Consider the following 20,477-nt stretch of genomic DNA (forward strand, 5'->3'; position numbering starts at 1 on the left):
TAAAAGATGGACAGACTACACTGGGTAGACGTGTAAGCTCTTAGACCACTTCTGACTTTCGAAAACAAGCCTTCGTTTTCCCTCACAGACGGGAAATATCGTTTCAAACTTGCTAAAAGGTAACTGTGTCGAGGAAGAAAGACATTTAGTGAGGCCAGGGCCATTTTAGAGCTTAGTTTACCTTAGCCAAGCTCACTGACCTGTAAGAGCTCAGCATCGTCTGTAAAACCTGTGATGAACTCTTCCTCACAGCAGCCCGTCACTGCGGGTCTAATCTGGTTGTTATGGTGAACGCCGTTAGGAGACATAATGGAAGCATGTGGCCCAGTACAGCGCCTTTTCTCGGGATAAATGTAAGCTAATAATGTGTAAAAGTGAATTTTAACACCGTTTTGAGTTTCAGTTCAATGTGTTAAATTTTTAAAACATACCGTTCACTCTTCCATCCAAAACGGCCTCCTTTAGGTTCTTTATGGTTGTGGTGTCACTAAAACTAACTCATTTCAGTAAAACCGCCTATTCAGCCTACAGCAGTTTGGCCCCGCCCATTCCCGCTGACGTTATAAGGAGTGTTTCAGTCTGGTCTGCTTTCGGATGAGCACAAAACCAGACAACTAATCAGACGTTGTTTACATTTGTCATTCTTACAGGCACAGTAACAAAAACAGCTTGTGTAATTTTAAAGCATAAGGAGAAATAGTAAAAAATTAATCATAACATCATTTTTAATCTGTAAACCCACTCAAAATTTAAATATCTCTCAGAAAGTGGATATATAGCATATGGGCTCTGTTTTTTTTTTTATGTTAAAATAATTAATTGATTGTTGATTTTTTTTCCAGGTTTGCCACAGTTCTTGTAAAGGGTTATGTGAACTAAATAAAGCTCATTTTTTGGCACAATAATCAAAGCTGGACAAACTTATTAATATGTTTTCTCAGAACTAATCCAGAATAATGGACTTTGTGCAAGCTTTGTTTTCCCCAGTGTGCATTCAGAAGCAACTGAAAAATGACACATTTTGAAATTTAGGATTAGTTTTAACTCCGTAAGAACTGTGTGAGCCAGAAGCACACTGACTACGTATTACTTGTCCTGAGAACGAACATCATGCTCCAGGATCCCACCCTAAGGATGCAGAGGTTTGAAGGCCAGGCAGCTCCAGACCGCTAAGCAGCACTGATGCAGGTGTGAACAAGTCAGCGAGAACATAGTGTCCAATACAGTACTGACTCGGATCCCTTGAGCAATGTTAGTCAAGCACCCAGATCGCTGAAGCTCCTAATCTGCTGATGACCGTCAGCTGCGAGAGTAGATTTGCTCAAAAATATTATATGTTCATAAAATGAGCCCCTGTGCCATAACGTGTCTATGAGCTCTGATTTATAATCATACATGGTTAGTGATCACAGCATGCTCTGCTGAACCACTGATACATTTTTAGCATAGAAAAAAAATAGATAATGCGTTTTTTTTTTTCTTCCACTAATCAGAGGGTGGTTTTCACAAAAAATGTATTCCGACAGCCTCTCAGGGAGGGGGTGATGGTAACTACTTGTTCAGGAGTAGTTACCAAAACCAATATGAGTGGGTTATTTTTTGTTTTTGTGCGAAGTTATACACAGCCGAGAATCTGCCAAGATCGGAATCTGGAGATTATAGATCAAAACATGAAATTGGGAATTGCTTAGCTGATTGTTTTTATTTGGTAAGATCTCTGCTGCACTTTTATTAAAGTAAACAACATGAAGCAGATAAGTGCACTCATAAAAATGCTGTAGTATTATTATATGGCTCAATGTATTATTTATAATATCATTTTATTGCAAATTTGGCTAATAAAATATACTGTAAACATGTAATGTGGTTATTCATCCCACACAGTGTGGGTTTTGGTTTAAAAAAATGGGCTAATAAAAATCATCCAAAAGAAGGAATCAGTCATTGGCCATAAAATTCATGATTGCTGTATCTCTAAATAAGACTGTTCATGACGGTCCAGTCATTTTTTAAAGAAAAGTGTCAACAAAAAGAGTGGGGGATGTTTTTCAAGGGGAACAGCTTCATAAATATTATCATTTCATGTACTGATCAGAAAATCTGAACTAAAAATAATAATTACAGCACACTGTGCTCTCAAAATGACTAGAGAAGTCAGTTTAGATGGGATTTATTATCAAATACACCCTAGGACCATAGAGAACTTCTCATGAGGAGAAACACTATCTCACATTTTTATCACTTATTTGTTTATTTGGACCAGTTTCTGGTGTTTCCTTTATTTCCCCAACTCTGTAATTCGTGATTCAATATTAATATTAATTAATATTATTAGCTATGAGTCAGCAGTGAATCAACTTTATGTCAGTGCAAGGCATGTCTCCCTTTGTGTGCTTCATAACAACAACAGTGTTGTGTTTTATTGATATGCAGGCCTAGTTTAGTTTATGTAATTGAGATAATAACCATGTAATTAGGTCTTTGAGATTGGAAGACAGGTCAGCACATTGGCTCTTTGCCACAAAATGAGACACATCCAAAGATTAGATTGGCTTGGACTAATGATACAGAATGCTGATGAGTATCGTAATATGCCAGCTAACAGTGTAGCAAGATCTGTTTGACATTTTAAAGGAAAAACAGGCATTTCATCAGTTCTTAAATCATTACAGTGTAGTGGTCACTGTTGGACACTAGAGTGACGTAGGAAATATCAGCTGAATCAGTTTTTTTATGTGTTTTCCTCTCGCCCTTTTAAAAAAATCTGATGATCACATTTTAATGAATGAGGAAATCTCTTCATTCTACTGATAGCATGGCACTTTAACTCTTGGCAAGATCTTATCTACTGAACTTTGAGACAGGGCTGATGGGCGGCGCTGGCTCTTGGATTCGATAATGCAACATCCACAAAGTCTTGAGTGATTCATCGTTCCTGAAATACAAAAGGCAGAAGCATCCAGTTCCACAAAGATACTTATTTATACTTCAGACAGACAACAGAATAGCTGACTAATGGTCTGGATTGCATAAAAAACTTCAGTAGGTTTTTCCATTGTTTACCACATGAATTCCCATTAGCTGTCAATTAGTGTAAGTGCAGTGATATCGTTGATGGTAGTGAACCTGTTGCTTGGTAACTGCCAGTTAGAATTTTGAAACTGGGGACAACACATGGAGTGGTGTCCACATCTGGACTAAGAGGGGTACCTAGTATTCGGAAACAGCGATATGCTGTTACTTTGCGTGGTCAATGTCTTTTTGAGCTTTTTCAATGGTTCATTTTATTTCACTGTAACAGTAATTAAAGACCCTTTGTTTGTCTGTTTATTCTGATCAGAATACTCGTCTGGATCCTGAGCAGTACTTCACCAAGCTAGAGCGCATCGGTAAAGGCTCCTTTGGAGAAGTTTACAAGGGAATTAACAACCGCACGAAGGAGGTGGTGGCTATTAAAATCATTGACCTAGAAGAAGCAGAAGATGAGATAGAAGACATTCAGCAGGAGATCACAGTTCTCAGCCAATGCGACAGTCCGTTTGTGACTAAATACTTTGGCTCCTACCTTAAGGTGTGTGGAATGATTCTTTATGCCTTTACTTTTACTATAATAACCCATAATATCACCTTAATCTAGCCTCTTATGGCACTGTGTCCAACTGCTCTCTGAAAAAAGGCTTTTAGTCTACTTAATCACTCAGAATGGCATCACGTCACATTCCTGGAGGGTTTCAGCGCTGCTGAGCTCAGTGTTTTCTCTGCTCTAACACGCCTGATTCAGCTGATGAAAGGCTTTATAATTATCTGATGAATTATTTCAAGTGTGTTAAATCATGGGGAACGCTAAAATCTGCAGAGCTATGCATTCGGACATGGGCGTGGGTGATATGATTATACTTTATTGTAATTGTGATCTTCTTTTTTGAGCAGACTGCAGGTATTGAGATTTAGATTAATAAATAATGACTGACATTCCTCTCAGCTCGTGTGTAAAGGTAAATATTAATATATTTGTATGGATGTAATTTTTTCTGTTGTTTCATTAAATTTTGCCAAAAGACATTAGATTATCTGAAGAGGCAGCTTTCTTAGCTCAAATTTCCTCCTGATTAAACATACAAACCCACCACTTTAACGTGCAGTTGCTGAAAGAGCAATATTTCCAGCATTCTTTTTTTATTCATCCTTTTTTCATTCATATTTGATTAATTCTGAAACATTGAAAATCTATCTGAAATTTGAATACTGACTTTTTTCACATTTACTCCTCTGTGTGCTTCTAAATTTTCCTTTGTGCTGTTGCCACTTTACCATAAGACTGTCCTAATTAATGGTTATTGAATATATATATTTTTTATTTGGGCAAAACAGTTTTGCTGATGCGTTATATCTACTACGACTTGTTAGCAACACCTCAGAAAAAGTGAATATAGTGTTGAAGATTATAGCAGTATTACGTTTTTTTTAAACAAGCTCATTTCCTTGTTGTTGTGTGTGTTAACTTACCAGTTGTGTGTACATGCAGGGCACGAAACTATGGATCATCATGGAGTATTTGGGTGGTGGCTCAGCTTTAGACATGGTGCGTATCGACTGTGTTTGCACTGAAGATATTTGCAAAATATGCTAGTATGCTATTGAACTACCCAGATAGCAAACTGTGATTGAAACAGTGTTTCATATTGAAATAAAGTAGATCTCTGATGGTAAATTTACTTTGATGATACTTGCTGTATTAGCCATTGATCTAGTGCTGGAAAATGAACTGATCTAGCACTGATTCAACTGCGCTCACTGATGGTCGAATAGCTGTTGTTTTATGTTAGTACTGATGTTGATTTCACGTTGAAACAGTTTTTACCCTGATTCTGTAATGTTGATTCAGTTTTAATGTTTCTGGGCATATAGCAGAGCAACTGGAATGCAAGTTCAGTGTTGGAACCATTACTGTGTGGTAGTGGTGCCCGGATGGGGCTTAACTCGCTAAGCGTCTGTATGCAGGGCAACTGCATTACCCACTGTACTGTGGTTTACACCACTGTCAGATGGCTATAAGACACTGTGTTGTAAATCACAAACTCTGTCAACTCGCATTGACAACAAGAACACAATCTTATAATGTGGTTTTATAGGCAAGTGAAAGATTAAAGCAGTTAGTCTTGAGTAAGTCTCCAAATGCTGCACTGCTGTAAATTGCTCTGAATTAGAGTGGCTTTTATTGGCTATAAATACACGCAAGTTGTTGTATTGTGCAAAGACTGCACTAAATTAACTATTCTTTCAACCTCGAATGAACATTGAACCATCGTATACATTATTTCAACATTAAATCAACTTCAGTAGCGACATTAGATCATAAACTATTCAACCATAAGTGAGTGCTGTCTTAACAGGATTGGATCAGTGTTCTACATGGTTGATTTTATGGTGTTGAATCATTGGCCAATACAACAAGCAAAATCAATGGAAACTCAACATCAGATCTACACCAATTAAGAAAATTATGTTGGTGAAAAATGTATGTTGATTGTTGCCCAACATCAAAACAACATTGTTACATTCAGTTTGCTGTCTGAGTGCTAAAAACCTTTGTTTCACATATTTGTTGAACAATTTGTCCTACAAAAGTTTCGAAATTTATGGACAATATAACCAAAAATAACGTGAGGTTTCTTTATGTGTGTGGTTAGCTCAAGCCAGGGCCGCTGGAGGAGGCCTACATTGCCACCATACTCAGAGAGATCCTCAAAGGACTGGACTACCTACACTCAGAGAGGAAGATTCACAGAGACATTAAAGGTCTCTTAATGGTCTCTTAGATTTACATAATTATAGTGTATATATATATATGTGTATATATATATATATATATATATATATATATATAATATTACATAAATATAGTCAGCCTTCTTTAGTTGTACACTGGAGCTATGAGGCTAATGGAAGCGTCTACCTCAGCAATTAACATTGTGCAAACTGTGGGAATCTTCACACAGTTGCTTCAAACTGCGAGTTGTTAAGCCATCTGAATAGACTTGTTTATGTGGTTTCTGACACTGTATGAAATGCTGTTATCTATAGAATGAAAAAAGGTACATTACATCTTGGTAAATGGCAATAGGGCTGGGAATAATGGCAAGATGTATTATAATAAGTTGAGATAAATTATGTACAAATATTACGGATATCATTAGTAATTAAAGAAAAAGAACTGCATGGTCCATAAAAAAGAAAGAATAATTAGACCTCCTTCATTAGATTTGCAGTATATTGAATGCTCAAAAAAAATCATTATACTCATAGTTTTTGATAACATTTTTAAAAGTAGCACTGAACTGGGGCTTGTTTGTCCTTAAGCATCATGATATATTTTTGTTACATCGCTGTCCCCTAGATAACAGCATGTCATACAGGGTCAGAAAGCACATAAGCAAGTCTGTTGGACGTTACTTTAGTCTTGTAGCTCCAGTGCAAAACTAAAGAAGGAAACTTCACCACGCATGTTTTGACTGATTGACTGTGTTTCAAATAACATTTTAGGGAAAAACTACTTAAATTAAAAAAAATTAGACTGTTGCTTTAAAGATTATAGACCAGTTATGACTTTTGTCTGATCACTACACATCTTTACATCCAACAGCTGCCAATGTTCTGTTGTCGGAGCACGGAGAGGTAAAGCTAGCAGACTTTGGTGTGGCAGGCCAGTTAACAGACACACAGATCAAGAGGAACACGTTTGTGGGGACTCCGTTCTGGATGGCTCCGGAGGTCATTAAGCAGTCTGCATATGATTTCAAGGTACAAGGTCTTTGTCTGTTCCTCCTCACTAGTTCTTCAGTCCAACAGGTGTCATGTTCAAGTCTACAAGTCGAGTTACAAATCAACATCTGTTAAGTGCTGCTTAAGTACTGAACACTTTCTGTTCTGTCATGAAAATAATCCTAATGAAATATTTACACTCAGACAGATGGTATGGGCCCTCAATGCTCTCTTTTCTCTCTTTCGTTCTTCCTTGTCCTCGTTTCCGTGTCCCAGGCTGACATCTGGTCCTTGGGTATCACGGCCATAGAGCTGGCCAAAGGGGAGCCCCCAAACTCAGACCTGCACCCCATGAGGGTCCTGTTTCTCATTCCTAAGAACAACCCCCCCACCCTGGAGGGTTCCTACAGCAAGGCCTTCAAGGAGTTTGTGGAAGCTTGTCTCAATAAAGACCCACGATTTGTGAGTTGCCACGTCCTAAATTAGAAACTGTGGAGCTTTTAAATCTAGTGCGTTGAAATTAATGGTTAAAAGGCCTGTGTCTTACATTTTTCCAGGAGGGGTAGTATTCCAACCTCTTTTTTATCCCTTAGAGTTAAGCAGTTTAAGCCACTTAACCCTTAAAGCTGATATATATATATTTGTATGGAAAAGTTTTAATTCCCCTGGTTACGTGTTTTGTTATTTTTCTAAGTAAAATAAATTTTATATTGTATTTTTCTGCAAATTTTCATAAACACATTTAACATATTGGGGGGGAAAAAATAAACATAAAATATAAAATGTGCCATAACTTTTGCACAGGCTACATTTTAACATTTTAAATGTTAAATTCAGCAAATTAACAAGAAGCATGCATTAAAGTATGCAGACGTGTTCTCCGTAGTGTGTGAACTCACATAATTAGCTAATTCAGTGCATTTTTCGAAGCCAAACATACTAGCAAAGCCAGTTTTTTTTGCCATAGATCTTAAATATTAATCTCAGCCACGTGGTGTTATTACCATGTCGTATTGTGATCATTCCTTTGAGTAGATTTATCTGAACCACTCATCTAAACGGTGCCCTCACACTTTTTTGAAATAAAAAGAAAACGATCCAGCAAAGCTGAAAGATTGTTGACTTTTGTTGTGAACTACTGTTACGAGCAAGCAAATGGATGGGAATGAGAGTAGATTTCCGTTTTCATGCGATTACTCTGATTGAATACATGTTCCTGACATCAAAAACAATATAATCACGGCTTTTTATGCTAGAATTTGTATTTGTTAAAGACCATATCGTTATGTGGGCCTTGTGCAGCAGAGCCCCCTCAAACTTTGAGAGAGAACATCTGTCACTGTCGTTCAGTAAGATAACACAATGACATTCTCTGCAGAGACCAACAGCCAAAGAGCTGCTGAAACATAAATTCATCACTCGCTACACCAAGAAAACATCCTACTTAGCTGAGCTGATTGACCGCTACCGCCGCTGGAAGTCCGAGGGTCATGGAGACGAGTCCAGCTCCGATGACTCTGACATGTATGTGACTATATACACATCTTCACATCCTCATCCGTCTTCATGTCCGTGTTTAGAGAGGCACCCTGTGTAACCTCTTATATGTGTAACCTCCTTGTGTGTGTATTTGGTCTCAGGGATGGAGAGGGGGATGACAGAGATCAGTGTCCCATGTGGACATTCCCCCCAACTGTAAGACCCACTTCTATGAACAAGCTACAGCGAGGCCTCAACCATACAGACAATAAGGTGAGTCTGGGCACCTTCATCTGCTAGTAAAGATATAGAAATTAGAGGCACAGATCCGATTCTATGCTAATGAGCTAAAATCATCAGAAAATGCTGGATTAGATAAAAAAAAAATAATCTGGCCCAATCGTGTAAAAAATCTAACCCAAAATATCGCACTCATCCCTTCATGAGTAACGCAATTTCAGTACACTGTATGTCCTGTACATGTTGTAGTAGAGTATTTGTATAGTTTCAGGTGATGGCCTACTTTATATGTTCATGTTCAATCAAAAATGCCTTATTTTAAAACTAAAGAAAAACTATGAGAATGGTATCTCTATTAAAAATATATTCATCACGGGTATCAGCGTGAAAGTGGCAATTCACTTAATCCGTTTGGAACATTATAATATTATAATATACTGAATAAGCCATCACCCTCCCAGGTTAGTTGCTACCGTGTGATGGAGAAGATCTAGCTAGTAGGAGGAATCATGAAATCTGAGATTTCATAAGGCTTTGAATCTATTTTCTAAATAATCATAATCTATGTGAAAGATTGATAGCCCTATCTGTCCTAGCATTTGTCCTATTGTTTGACAGGCCACTTCACATTATTCCTCATCAAGCTTTTGTACTTGCTTTGATTACAGACAACAGATGCGATGAAGAGGCAGCCAAAGTCACCATCTCTCACTACACTCCTCATGCCCATCTTTAGAGAGGTAAAGTGTTAGTTAGAGCAAATCTCGAAACCAAATACTGAAGTTTAAAAAAAAAACAAACACACTTCAAAACCTGATTCTCTTCTGTTACTTTTTGATTGGGAATGTATTCAAATATGTTTCATAGATAAATTAAGACAGTTCAAATCAATGGAAAAATAAGGTTATTCTGTATTATTAATATTATCCATTAACTGTTTGAGTGACCTAGCTCTTGAAACGTGGCTGCGTGGTGCCAGGGGTCCTGATACTGAGCCATGTGTGTTGCGTTTGACGTGTGTAGTTAAAGGAGAAGCGGCGTGTGAGTGGTGGCAGCGTCAGTGCATTAGAGGAGCTGGAGAACGCCTTCAATCTGGCTGAGGAGTCGAGTCCAGGAATCTCAGACCGTTTACTCACTAACGTGATGGAGAGAGTGTGCAGGTAAGAGAATACAGTTTGAAATGAAAATTCCTTGAAGTTTTTGTATGTTTACTTTTTATTTGTTAACATTGAACTGAAGTGTGTGTGTGTGTGTGTGTGTGTGTGTGTGTGTGTGTGTGTGTGTGTCAGAATCCTTTTTGATCCCAGAGGGAAATTGCAGTTGTTGCAGTTGCAACCATTTATGTCAAAGAATAAACACTTTAAAAACTTCAAACAAAGATAAAGAGAAATTTGCAATATGGTCATGAGATTTAAGTTCTTCTAAATGCAGTAAAGTGGTGGTGATTGTGATAATAAATATTAAACATCTAGTATAAGGCAGTTCACATTATTGTACTTCTCAGATATTGCGCACAATTATTATTATTATTACACATATGAACTGTTAGGTATTGAGTTTTGCACAGATGAACCACATTTGTGAATCACACACTGAGGGAGGAGTTATAGACTTTGATGGCCACAGGTAAGAATGACCTCCTGTGGTGCTCTGTGGTCATTTCAGTAGAATGAGTCTTGCGCTGAATGAGCTCCTGCGTCTCATCACCATCTCGTAGAGTGGGTGGGTGTCATTGTCCATAATGGCCTGCAGCTTAGACAGTGTCCTCCTCTCTGACACGGCCATCAGCGAGTCCAGCTCCACACCCACAACATCACCGGCCTTGTGGATCAGTTTGTTGAGTCTGTTGGCGTCTGATGGCATATTATGTATGTTGATTTGTTTATCTGTTTATTTGTTTTTTGTTTTTTATCCTCTTTTATACTCTACCATTCTTCTTTTAACCGTTGTAAGGTGTCCTTGAGTGCTTTGAAAGGCGCCATTACTAAATAAAATGTATTATTATTATTATTATTATCAAATTAGGGGTGGGAATCTCTCGGTGTCTCACGATTATGATTCAGAGAGCCACGATGCGATTATTAAACGAGCGTTAAATGTGCAGCGAGAAGCTGTCAAACACTAAAACGTTGTGAAGCGGAAGTCGTTTCTCTGTCTAATTTTTCTGTTCCACCTTAAATGGTGCCGCATGGGGCATTATGGGGCAGTTGTGGGCTGGAGGTTAGGGAACCAGCCCTGTGACTGGAAGGTTGTTGGTTCGATCCCCTCGGCTGACAGTCCATGACTGAAGTGCCCCTGAGCAAGGCACCTAACCCCAAATTACTTCCCGGGCACCATGGATAGGGCTGCCCACTGCTCCGGGCAAGTGTGCTCACTGCCCCCTAGTGTGTGTGTTCACTGGCGTGCATGTATGTGGGTGTTTCACTGCACGGATGGATTAAATGCAGAGGTCTAATTTCACAGTGTGCAAACACTGACAGATGGTTCTCAGTTCAGTTCAATTCATTAAATGTTATGGCTCCCAATGTGGTCTGATTTTTGTTGAAAGGACAAAACGGCTCTTCTTTACATTTGGGTTGTGGCTCCTGATCTAACCTGGCTGTTTTTTTTGGATTTCTCACTCATCCAGTAGATTTTTTTGTTATATGCTGCCACAGACTGATTTGTATAATTACACACAGATGTATGCAAAATTTTGAGTTCCCCTGGTTAAATAATATTTTATAGATTTTTTTAAAGTGAAAATACATCCTCTACAGGGAACACACTCGTACACATTTTAGATATATACATATATCCACACTGCATTGCGAGTTTATGAGGTACACCGTTTTTTAAACATTGTGAACACTTAATGGCCACATTATTACACACGCATCCCTTGCCCTTCATTGGTGGCCTTTTTTTGGTTGCCAGAGGGGGATGCACCAATCATGAAATGCCATCTATTCAAATACTGATTTGGTTGCAGAAAAAATTGGCTTTTTTTTTTAACCTGAAGCTCATGCTGTGGGTTAAATGAAAATGTTTTAGCACATTTCTAGTACTTTCAACATAAATAACATAGTAGTTTTGGCTCATAAAACACTGAACTATTTTAAATGATTTAGTGGTACATTGAACATTTGGGGGAGACTGGTTGACTCATGCATGTGACACCATTCCATTATAGGGGTAACAAATATTTAAATGCAGCGAGTGTCTTTATCTAAATCTTGGTAAGAAATGTATAAAATCAGTGATGAGACCACATGCCCAGTAAGCACCATCAGCACCATCTCGGTGCTGATTATTTAATATCAAGCCAGCTATTATAATGAAGTGGTTAAAACCCCAGCTACTTTTTGCACAGTCAGGGATTCAAGGAGTTACATTCAGTACACCTCTGTGGTAAAAGCTGGTAGCAGCATGATGGTTTAAAGGTGTTTTGTGTTTCTTCCTAATTAACAGCTGCATCTGATGTTATCCCTGCAGGTTTACGCTCAACGGGAACACCACACCCCCAAAGCGGTAAAATCCCACAGACTGCTGCTGGGGTGACCGCCTCCATTCTCCCTGGTAGGACCATCAGGACCAGGCCATCCTTACCCATGTTCCGCTTCATGATCTATTTTCCATCTCCACATAGAGCCTTGGACCTTTAATACAATCAATGGCACTCATCTTTTAATTTCAGCATACGATATTTTTTTTTTACTGTCTTCTTTATGAAATATTGACTTTTTCAACTGAAAGAAATTCAAGCTCTGTGTATTCCAGGAAGTGATACGAGGCTTCATTATATTCAATAAACTGCACAGATGCAAAAACATAGAGGTAGTTTTTCTCTTTTCCTAGAGCCAAAAGCAAAGGCCGAAACACTCATTCATGCATTGAACCATTAGAGGGAATGAAGAGATTGCATTTCAAGCTGAGAACACCACTAATACCTGTTCCATTTTATTTGTTATCATTTCAAAGTAATGACATGGAATTAACTACATGAATGGTGTACAGGAGCATAGCTCCAGCAACATGCTACACAATAAATAAAACAAGTGGAATACAGTAAGAGGAGTGGACTTCGGAGTGTACCCTCATCATCCAGATTTCCCCTGAAGGACAGAAGTGACTTTGAGCTTTGGAAAAGCTCCCTTGTTTAAGTCTCGGAGGAACAGACAAAGAAATAGAAGAAAAGCGTCAAACATAAATTCCAGTCTTTGTAAGAATTGTTTAAAATGAATGAAGAGACCACATGCCCAGACAGTGAGCATCCCAGTACGGTAGTTCAGGGCTGATGTGTGTAGTATCTGCTTACATTTTGAAGAGTATACATATAGTATCGATTAATACCTGGCCAAAATAACCCAGCCAAGGTTTTCAGTCTTATGTGAGACTTTTTTTTAGGTCTTTGGTCGGACCCAGTACAGCATATTCAATGAACCAGCCTAGCACAGACTATGATCCATTTAATGTCATACATCAAATCTCCCACATAATATAGTTAAGCTACAGTTAAGCCCAGCCCATATAAGTAAACATAGCATGGCTATAATCAAAACCTCAAAAGCGCTGAGCTTTTTTTTCTTTCACCATATGAGAAACACCAAATATTCAAAGAAAGTAACTGGCCTTGCAATAACAAATGATTTAGTAACACAGGCTATAGCATAATCTGTAAATATACATCTTGTTTTGACCTATTAAAGGGAATAAAGTGAATCAGTTGACCTTTTCTGATAATAATAACAACAACCTTTTTTGGTTTTATCTCCCAAATAATGAAGGAATTCTAGCACAAAGTAAAAGCCCCACATGACCCGTCTTCAGAATCAGGGTACAGGAGAAGTCAAAGTGGTCAACTGACCTAGAAATATGTTTTGTAAGAACTGAATTCGGAAATTGAAGAATCCAGAGTTTAAGTTAAGTATACTCTTCCTGACTAAAGGCAGTAAGTGGCAGAACCTGCATTCATTAATAGACTGTGCGTACCATAGAAACAGACTCCCTCTGGTGGTTGAATAAAGTTCTTCTCTCCCTTTCTAACCGTGGTCATACCAAAATTAAGAGATGACAGTTGTGCATTAAAGCATTATTGGTAATCCTAAAATACAATTTTGTTAGATCCTTTGATAATTAAAACAATCTCAGTATGTATCAGATTTACAAATTAAAGCAGTGTAAGATGTAGCTGTTAATCAAATAGGTATTTTTGAAAATGTAGAGTTAACAGTTACATGATAATTTCACTGAATTGCCATGGTCATCTTACTGTGGTCTTTAGAGAAAGCGAAGCCCATCGCATATACACTATAAAGACTTCTATGGCTACAACAAACTTGAAAACCTGCTATTCTGTCAACCACCTCTACTATCACCCTTGAATGGATGCCACCACTCTCTTGCTTCATAAGATTTTCTTGAAGGTTAAAGAGGGTGATGGGCATATTCCCAAGTCGTTTCGTCTTACAAGCACCAACGTCCAAAGCTCCCGCCAACGTGTCCTCTGGCCCACATTACTGTGGTTTTGCGTCTTCCAGACAGGCACAAGCAGCTGCGCCCGCATCACCCATTCCACTTACTCTACCATCCAAGACCTAATTCAGCCTCTCTCCAGTCTGTTATTCTTTCCAGCAATGTCCTGAAACTGTTCTCCCATTTAAAAAAGCCAGTTTGACATTGATTTTATTCAAAACAAGCATGTGCTTCGACAACACAGTCCATTCAAGGAGCTCTCATTCATTGAAAATGGGAGACAACACGGTCTGGTAGTGTCGAAGCTGGAGAAAGCCCCATGTTTTGAGATGAAGGTCTGGCAGTTTTTCTGAAATGTAACCACAGAAATGGTAGGAGGAGCACATAAACCTTAATACAAAAATAATACCCACATGTGGTTTCATTACAGTTCTAGAAAACTATGCAGAACGTGGTGTCACTAAATGTTGAAAAAGGAGTTAAAGCCTCAGGCAAAAAAATAAAAAATAAAAAAGATAGAAGAAGGCTGCTTAGAGTTCTTAGATCGTCTCCTTCAGATGTTACAATGGGCACCTCCTATTCCAGAGATATGCAAAGATCTCAGGAGTCAGCAATATAAAACCAGGATGATGGTAGTGGGAGTCGTAAAACAGAAGATTAAATAAAATAATGCCATATAGTCCTGGCAGTCTGCAGGGCCCAGCCCCCAGCTCCAGGAGGAAAGTCAGCCTTCGCTCCTCCCTTTTCAGTTCCCGTTCATCTCTCCTGGGCCTTTGGGGATGAGTAGACTGACCCGCCCTGCAGCACTGGCCGCGCTTTTTATCACCTCCATCCATCTGCACACACAAACACAATCCACAACACAGTCATAATGTGCTACTTTGCTTTCAAACGTTCACATGATTTAGATATGAACATGATTTACATATCACTGCTGCCATAAGAAAACACAGCAGCTTCTCTTTAGACTGTGTGAATATTTAATGATGAACTGACCAATAGAAATGTTCAATATTATGACAGAAAACTTCATTCATGTAAAGAAAACGTTACAGATATTCCAGTGAGGACAACAAAGAGCTTTACCTTTCAAAGGTATACTCGCTTTCTGCCCTGAAGAAATAAACATGGGATTTGAACTGCAGCTTGAAGACATACTCTTTATGAATGCTGTCTGATTCCCCAGGAGTACTGACTGTGTAACCCAGCAGTGGGAGGCTGGCCAGAGGGAAGTCATCCTGAATCAAAAATAGAAAATTCATGAACTCCAAAAACCCTGGCAGGAGAATCTCAAAATGGATGTTATTACAGCTGTTGCTGAAACTGTTCTGAGTTCTGTTATTGTTATCATCATTATTAATGCTGCACATTAAGATACAGCCAAGCCAAAATAATAACAGGAATAATCATAAGACAGTCTCAAGGTCTTAGTATGCCAAATTGATTTGCTGGAATGCACATGTAAAGCACTTTTAGGAGGCCTCTTTTTGTAGTTTAAGTCAACTAGCTTGCCTCACTCAGGAATGACAAAATCCAGCTTATTTGTAGCGCTCCTTAGTACTGCAACAACAAAATAATAACACCACATAAATGTACAATAAGTGCATTTGCTATGCTCCTATTTGCATTTACACCCAAGCCTTCAAAGAGACGTATGAGAGGTTGGCTTAAATGTGTGCCAGCACCTGATGCGTTTTATAGAAGAACAGACAGAAGTTGGTGAAGACCACCCACAGCTTCTGCCAGCCATTGCTGTTCTTGAACTTCCTTAGGAGGTAGCCAGACAGCTGGTTCTGTAGACATGAAGGAGACATCAACACAGAGACTAGTCACTACACAAACTGGACCACCCTGCTGATTCAGAACTGTGTTCAACAATTAAAAAGGAAAGTTTAAACAACAGGCCTTCAACATCTTGCACAAAAATGTGTCTTCTGAGACGTCCAAAACTAAATTTTTAGGCGTTGACTGAGTAATAAAATATGATCAGTTCACTGCAGAATGTCTTGCTTGGATTGGCAACAGCCTCCCTCATGCTCTCTCCCACAGCCTGGTGTTACTGCCAAACCAGTTCTATTTCTGGTATTGAGTAAAAAGGTAAAATTCTGATGTATTCCTCACAGGTCACAGAAGAGCACTTCATCAACCTACAGAGGAATCGTATGTCTGATAGAATAGTAGGTAAAGCTTGGAAGAGATATCCTCTCGTCTTACTCGCTTCGTTACCTTCAAATTTGACAGATCTGGCATGCAGGAGTCAGTGATGTTGTTGGCAGAAAGGTTCACAAGGAACATGAGGTCTACTCTACAAGGTTGATCATTAGGAATGCTGTATTTTATTCACATTGATGGTGGTCAAATTCTATCAGGCAATAACAGTATAGAGGTCTAGAGAGTATATTTCTTGGGCTCCAGTAAAGTTTAGAGAGAATTCTACTGGGCTCCAGTAAAGTTTAGAGAGAACTTACTGGGCTACAGTAGAGTTTAGAGAGAACTTACTGGGCTACAACAGGGTTTGGACCAAATTTTATCACACCTGAAATTGATGGGACCTATACAGTTGTGTTAGCGCAGAACTTTTTAGTGCTACGCTTGCGTTTATATAAACTTCTGCTGTGCTACAGTCAGCTTTGGGCAGAAAATTGTAGGCCTTCAATCAGTTTTGTTTGTACATTACAAAAGCCCAAACTGGAAGGAGATGCACAGTCTTCACTAAAAGTAACAGGGTCTGGAGTTTTATAGGTGTGAGTACCTGGTTCATGCGCAGGTAATCAGTGAGAGAAAGGTTCTGGTTGCGGTACCAGCACACATGGGTGATGGTGTTGGGTCTTTGTCCCTGACCGAGCAGATAACGAGGGGGCAGCTCAGGAGATACAGCTGGAGAACTGAATACTGAGGACAGGCAGGCAACATGACAGGCAGACAGAAAGACAGGCAAAGAAGGGCGGAAGGAAGGAAAGAAAGGGACAGTGAGTTACATGCAGAAGAAGAGATGGAGGGAATGCAGCAGGCATGGTGCAGAAAAAAGAAGTGTGTTTGTGTTAGCATTCCACTTAAAGGAGAGAACAGACAGCTTGAAAATGCTTAAGCAGACCTCCAACTCTGCAGAAATAAAAATGTTAGTTGAAAAGGAGACGGAGTTTATTCATTCCTTCGACTTCAAAAGAGATGTTAATGAGAAACTGCTGTGGAAAGATGGAGAAAGCCTGAAATGGAGAAGCTTAGATGAACAGATATCAGCCAGCTACTGGAAAGGAAAGAAGAGGAAGGAAAACGGGACAATAAGGGAGGAAAAGGATGAAAATGATGGAAGCTGAACTCATCTGTGTGCCCTTGTTTACAAGTCTCTGCTGGGACCAGTCTGAGGGGTTTTGACTTGCCCGAGTTGTCTGCATGCGTCTCAACATCCACAGATTAACGTCTGTAGTTTAAGTTGTAGACTAGCAGTCAAAAAGAACCTTTCAAATGTTATATACTCATCTTTGCTACGGCTGCGCAATTTATCGTTTGTTAATTATCACAATATTGGCCTTTCCAATATTAATATTACAGAAGGCTGCAAATGAGCCTCTTACACATCACTAAATGCTTTGATGTGTGCTGTGAGCTAAAGGCTGCACAGACTAGTCAATTAGTCCAAACTGCAGTGAAAAGGCAGGAGGAAAGAAGAAACATCCTTTGTTCGGCTAAAGACAAAGCCCAAAGTACTTTATTATTATATTATTATTATACCTGCAATAGTAAAGGGCCATTTGACTGACATGCAAAACATCCAGTCACAGACTGTCGAGTGCAACTTGCAACAAAAACAAACGAGGCGTGCCAATCGGTAAAAACACCGGTGAGAACATCTCCTTTGCTTGCTGCCTATGGTTTTAAACAGAATTCATAAATAACTTTTTTAAATGGGATATTTTAATGTTTCTTGGTTCAGCGACTAAGACAATACATCAGTCTGCTCACTGGTGAGTAGATGTAACTGTTTGCTGCATGCACCTTGATGGATTAACAGTCAATTGTTTCCCATCAGAGAGTGAACAGATCAGAGCCAGTATAATTCTCCATGAGAGGTGAGATTCTAGCATGCAATTTACATTCTGTGTACTGTCAGAGTGGGGAAACGTGCTGAAATACAACCAAAAACTACCTTAGTGCACATCTCACACTTTAAAACCTCAGCATCTGCCACTCCTATCGGCGTAGCACAAGAATACGTTTCACAGATATTCAAAACCGTCAGGCTTGTTTTTTATCATGGTAATGATGACTAATTGCTTTTTTTGAACGACTAGGCGACTAGTAAAAGTAACAGCCCTTATTGTGAGCACCCTGACCAATGCTCCAAATTAGTTCCTAAATGCATTCTAAATGAAACGGTAGTATGTCACAATATAATCACTAAGCCTGGCATGAAAAAATTTGAGTAATCATTTGTAACATTGATGCTCATTCCCATATTTAGTATCTGGAAGCCTAAACTAAAATACATATAAGCAAAAGCCTTCAGGTAGAACTGGTATTGTTAATATATAGAATATGTTAAAAAAAAATTATAGCTGGTTTAGTTGAATGTATTATCAGTTCAAGCCAGTCACCCAAGTCACCTTTACATCAGAACGTAATAAGCTGCATCAATTTCCAATGCTCAGTGCTCACGTTGTTAAGAGGCTGGCATACCATTGAGGTACTCGCTTCATTCACTGCATGCCTTACATGTTAGTTTTAACATGATGGCAGATATTCGTTGCCACCTACTGGACAATATTTTGAATATTTTGCAATAACCAGAATCCTTAATGTTGTGGTTAATTGAACTGAACTGAAAATATTATTCATAAAATTGTAAGGGTAGTTTTGATAATGAGTTTTGAGGTATTTGTTCAGAAATACTGAGTTTGAATCTTCAAAACCTATAAAATGCTGTTTGGGCCAATCCTAATATTTACAATACTGATTTTCTGGGTAGCCCAGAAATCTGCAAAGGCTCAGTGAGGTTGCAGGTCACAGCAAGGAGGAGCAATTGTGACACAACCTATCAATGTTTAAAGACTAAAACTGATTACCCAAGTGCTCCGGACTGGCTGGAATGAAAAACTGTAGCCACACTACCTCTTGACTGGATAACCCCGAGTCCACTGATCAATTACTTTTAACAACGTCCGGGCAGTTCTTTGTGACTGCCAGTGTAGACGGGAAGGTTTATATGTATGTATGTTTATGAATGCTACCTCCACTGCTAGGCTGTGGTCAGACATGGAGACGCTGGTGTTACGGTGCCAGCACACATGCATGGTGGTGTTGGCCCGGTGGTGGCTCTGTTTGTCCAGAGAGCAACGGGACGAGTTTACATCATCCTCTGACTCCTGCTCCAAAGACACCTCATCAGACGACCCTGCCAGAGCATGCAGGGAGAAGAGAGAGGAGGAAAGGAGAGGAGGGAAGGGAAGGGAGAGTGATTGGGAAGGGAGGGGTTTATATCTAACTCAGGCTAGGTGGTGATGAAGCTAAGGGATTAAAAAAAAGTGATCAACACTATCCAGCACGTTAACACAGGACAGGGATCCAACAGACATTTAGATGGCCTTACTGTTGGAGCGGTCACACAGGCTGGGATCCAGAAATAGATCTGACTTCTCCTGAGACTTCTTCGACATATCTATCGCCATGTTCAGGTCCTCGATCCACTTATTCATCTCCACCTTAGAGCTGCAGAAAGCAAAGATGAACACAAAATTGACCTATCCATACTCACAAATGCAATCTTCCATAAGTCTTGTTGTGAACTTGGACAAACTTTAGTCAAGTTTGGCAGAAATCTGATTTAACTTATTGAGAAAGTGTAGAATTCATCATTTATGCTAATAAAACCAGAAGCAAATAATTAAATTATATATGGTACAACAGCAAATATTTGACTTATCAAAAATGAACCCACTGGACTCATGCCACTCTTTATAGTGCATTCTGATTTCACTGTAATTTCAGCAAGTCAGTGTTGTGTAAAGCATGTTCAACCTTAACTAGGAAAGATGCCTTGGTGGGTGGAGCATAAAGTGGACTATTGCACTCTGAATGCAAGAAGAACATTACGGAAGGCTGCAGTGGACTGTGAGCTCACCTGGCAGCCACCACAATGGTTCTCTGGGCAGAGTAGATGGTGAAACAGTGGGGAACTGACCACTCGTTCTCACTCTCCTCCACCTAGAACACAAAAACACAGATGAATCATTCCAGATTGATTCACCATCTCTAAAGGACTGCATACACTTTACACAGCTTAACCTATAGGTCATATCCTTCCAAGAGTTATCAGCCTATTGAGCAGCCTCCTGTCTATTCCTTGCTTCTACTGAAGCATTAAAGCGCTAAGAGCAAGAGAGTGATGGGGGGAAAAACAGGGTAAGTGCTTGGGTGGGTGCTGGGGAGGCACTGGAGATGATGGTGCAGTCTGTGGGAGTGAAGGATTGTAGGAGTTTGAGTTTTCCCCATACTCACCGGAGCATCCAGCACAATGAGCTGCAGGCAGGCGTGGAACAGAGACA

The 20,477-nt window shown here is 39.3% G+C and overlaps 3 protein-coding genes across 9 annotated transcripts in view; 1 reads left to right on the plus strand and 2 right to left on the minus strand.

Moving 5' to 3' along the window:
* boka (BCL2 family apoptosis regulator BOK a) overlaps nt 1–506 on the minus strand; it is a 25,304-nt gene extending 24,798 nt beyond the window's left edge. The window contains exon 1 of the mRNA XM_017697960.2: nt 432–506. The gene's annotated coding sequence lies outside the window, so the exon portion shown is untranslated. The remainder of the gene's footprint in view (nt 1–431) is intronic.
* The window catches only part of stk25a (serine/threonine kinase 25a), a 12,718-nt gene extending 424 nt beyond the window's left edge, over nt 1–12,294 (plus strand). Inside the window, exons 2-11 of the mRNA XM_017697958.2 lie at nt 3,341–3,571; nt 4,526–4,582; nt 5,691–5,799; nt 6,644–6,801; nt 7,039–7,224; nt 8,141–8,286; nt 8,403–8,514; nt 9,150–9,221; nt 9,505–9,641; nt 11,956–12,294. Of these exons, the coding sequence (XP_017553447.1) occupies nt 3,341–3,571; nt 4,526–4,582; nt 5,691–5,799; nt 6,644–6,801; nt 7,039–7,224; nt 8,141–8,286; nt 8,403–8,514; nt 9,150–9,221; nt 9,505–9,641; nt 11,956–11,995 (1,248 nt within the window). The 3' untranslated portion in view covers nt 11,996–12,294. The remainder of the gene's footprint in view (nt 1–3,340; nt 3,572–4,525; nt 4,583–5,690; nt 5,800–6,643; nt 6,802–7,038; nt 7,225–8,140; nt 8,287–8,402; nt 8,515–9,149; nt 9,222–9,504; nt 9,642–11,955) is intronic.
* Nucleotides 12,295–12,384: 90 nt separating this feature from the next.
* farp2 (FERM, RhoGEF and pleckstrin domain protein 2) overlaps nt 12,385–20,477 on the minus strand; it is a 67,138-nt gene continuing 59,045 nt past the window's right edge. For 3 of the 7 annotated variants that reach the window (XM_017697954.2, XM_017697949.2, XM_017697950.2), the window contains exons 22-28: nt 20,431–20,451; nt 20,054–20,136; nt 19,523–19,641; nt 19,164–19,327; nt 15,621–15,728; nt 15,022–15,173; nt 12,385–14,771 (exon numbers count right to left, since the gene is read on the minus strand). In XM_017697954.2, coding sequence (XP_017553443.1) covers nt 14,681–14,771; nt 15,022–15,173; nt 15,621–15,728; nt 19,164–19,327; nt 19,523–19,641; nt 20,054–20,136; nt 20,431–20,451 — 738 coding nt within the window. In that variant the 3' untranslated portion in view covers nt 12,385–14,680. The other 4 variants (XM_017697953.2, XM_017697952.2, XM_017697955.1 and 1 more) reach the window with 4 other exon arrangements.

Source organism: Pygocentrus nattereri, chromosome 26 (assembly GCF_015220715.1).
Source record: "Pygocentrus nattereri isolate fPygNat1 chromosome 26, fPygNat1.pri, whole genome shotgun sequence".
Taxonomy (NCBI): domain Eukaryota; kingdom Metazoa; phylum Chordata; class Actinopteri; order Characiformes; family Serrasalmidae; genus Pygocentrus; species Pygocentrus nattereri.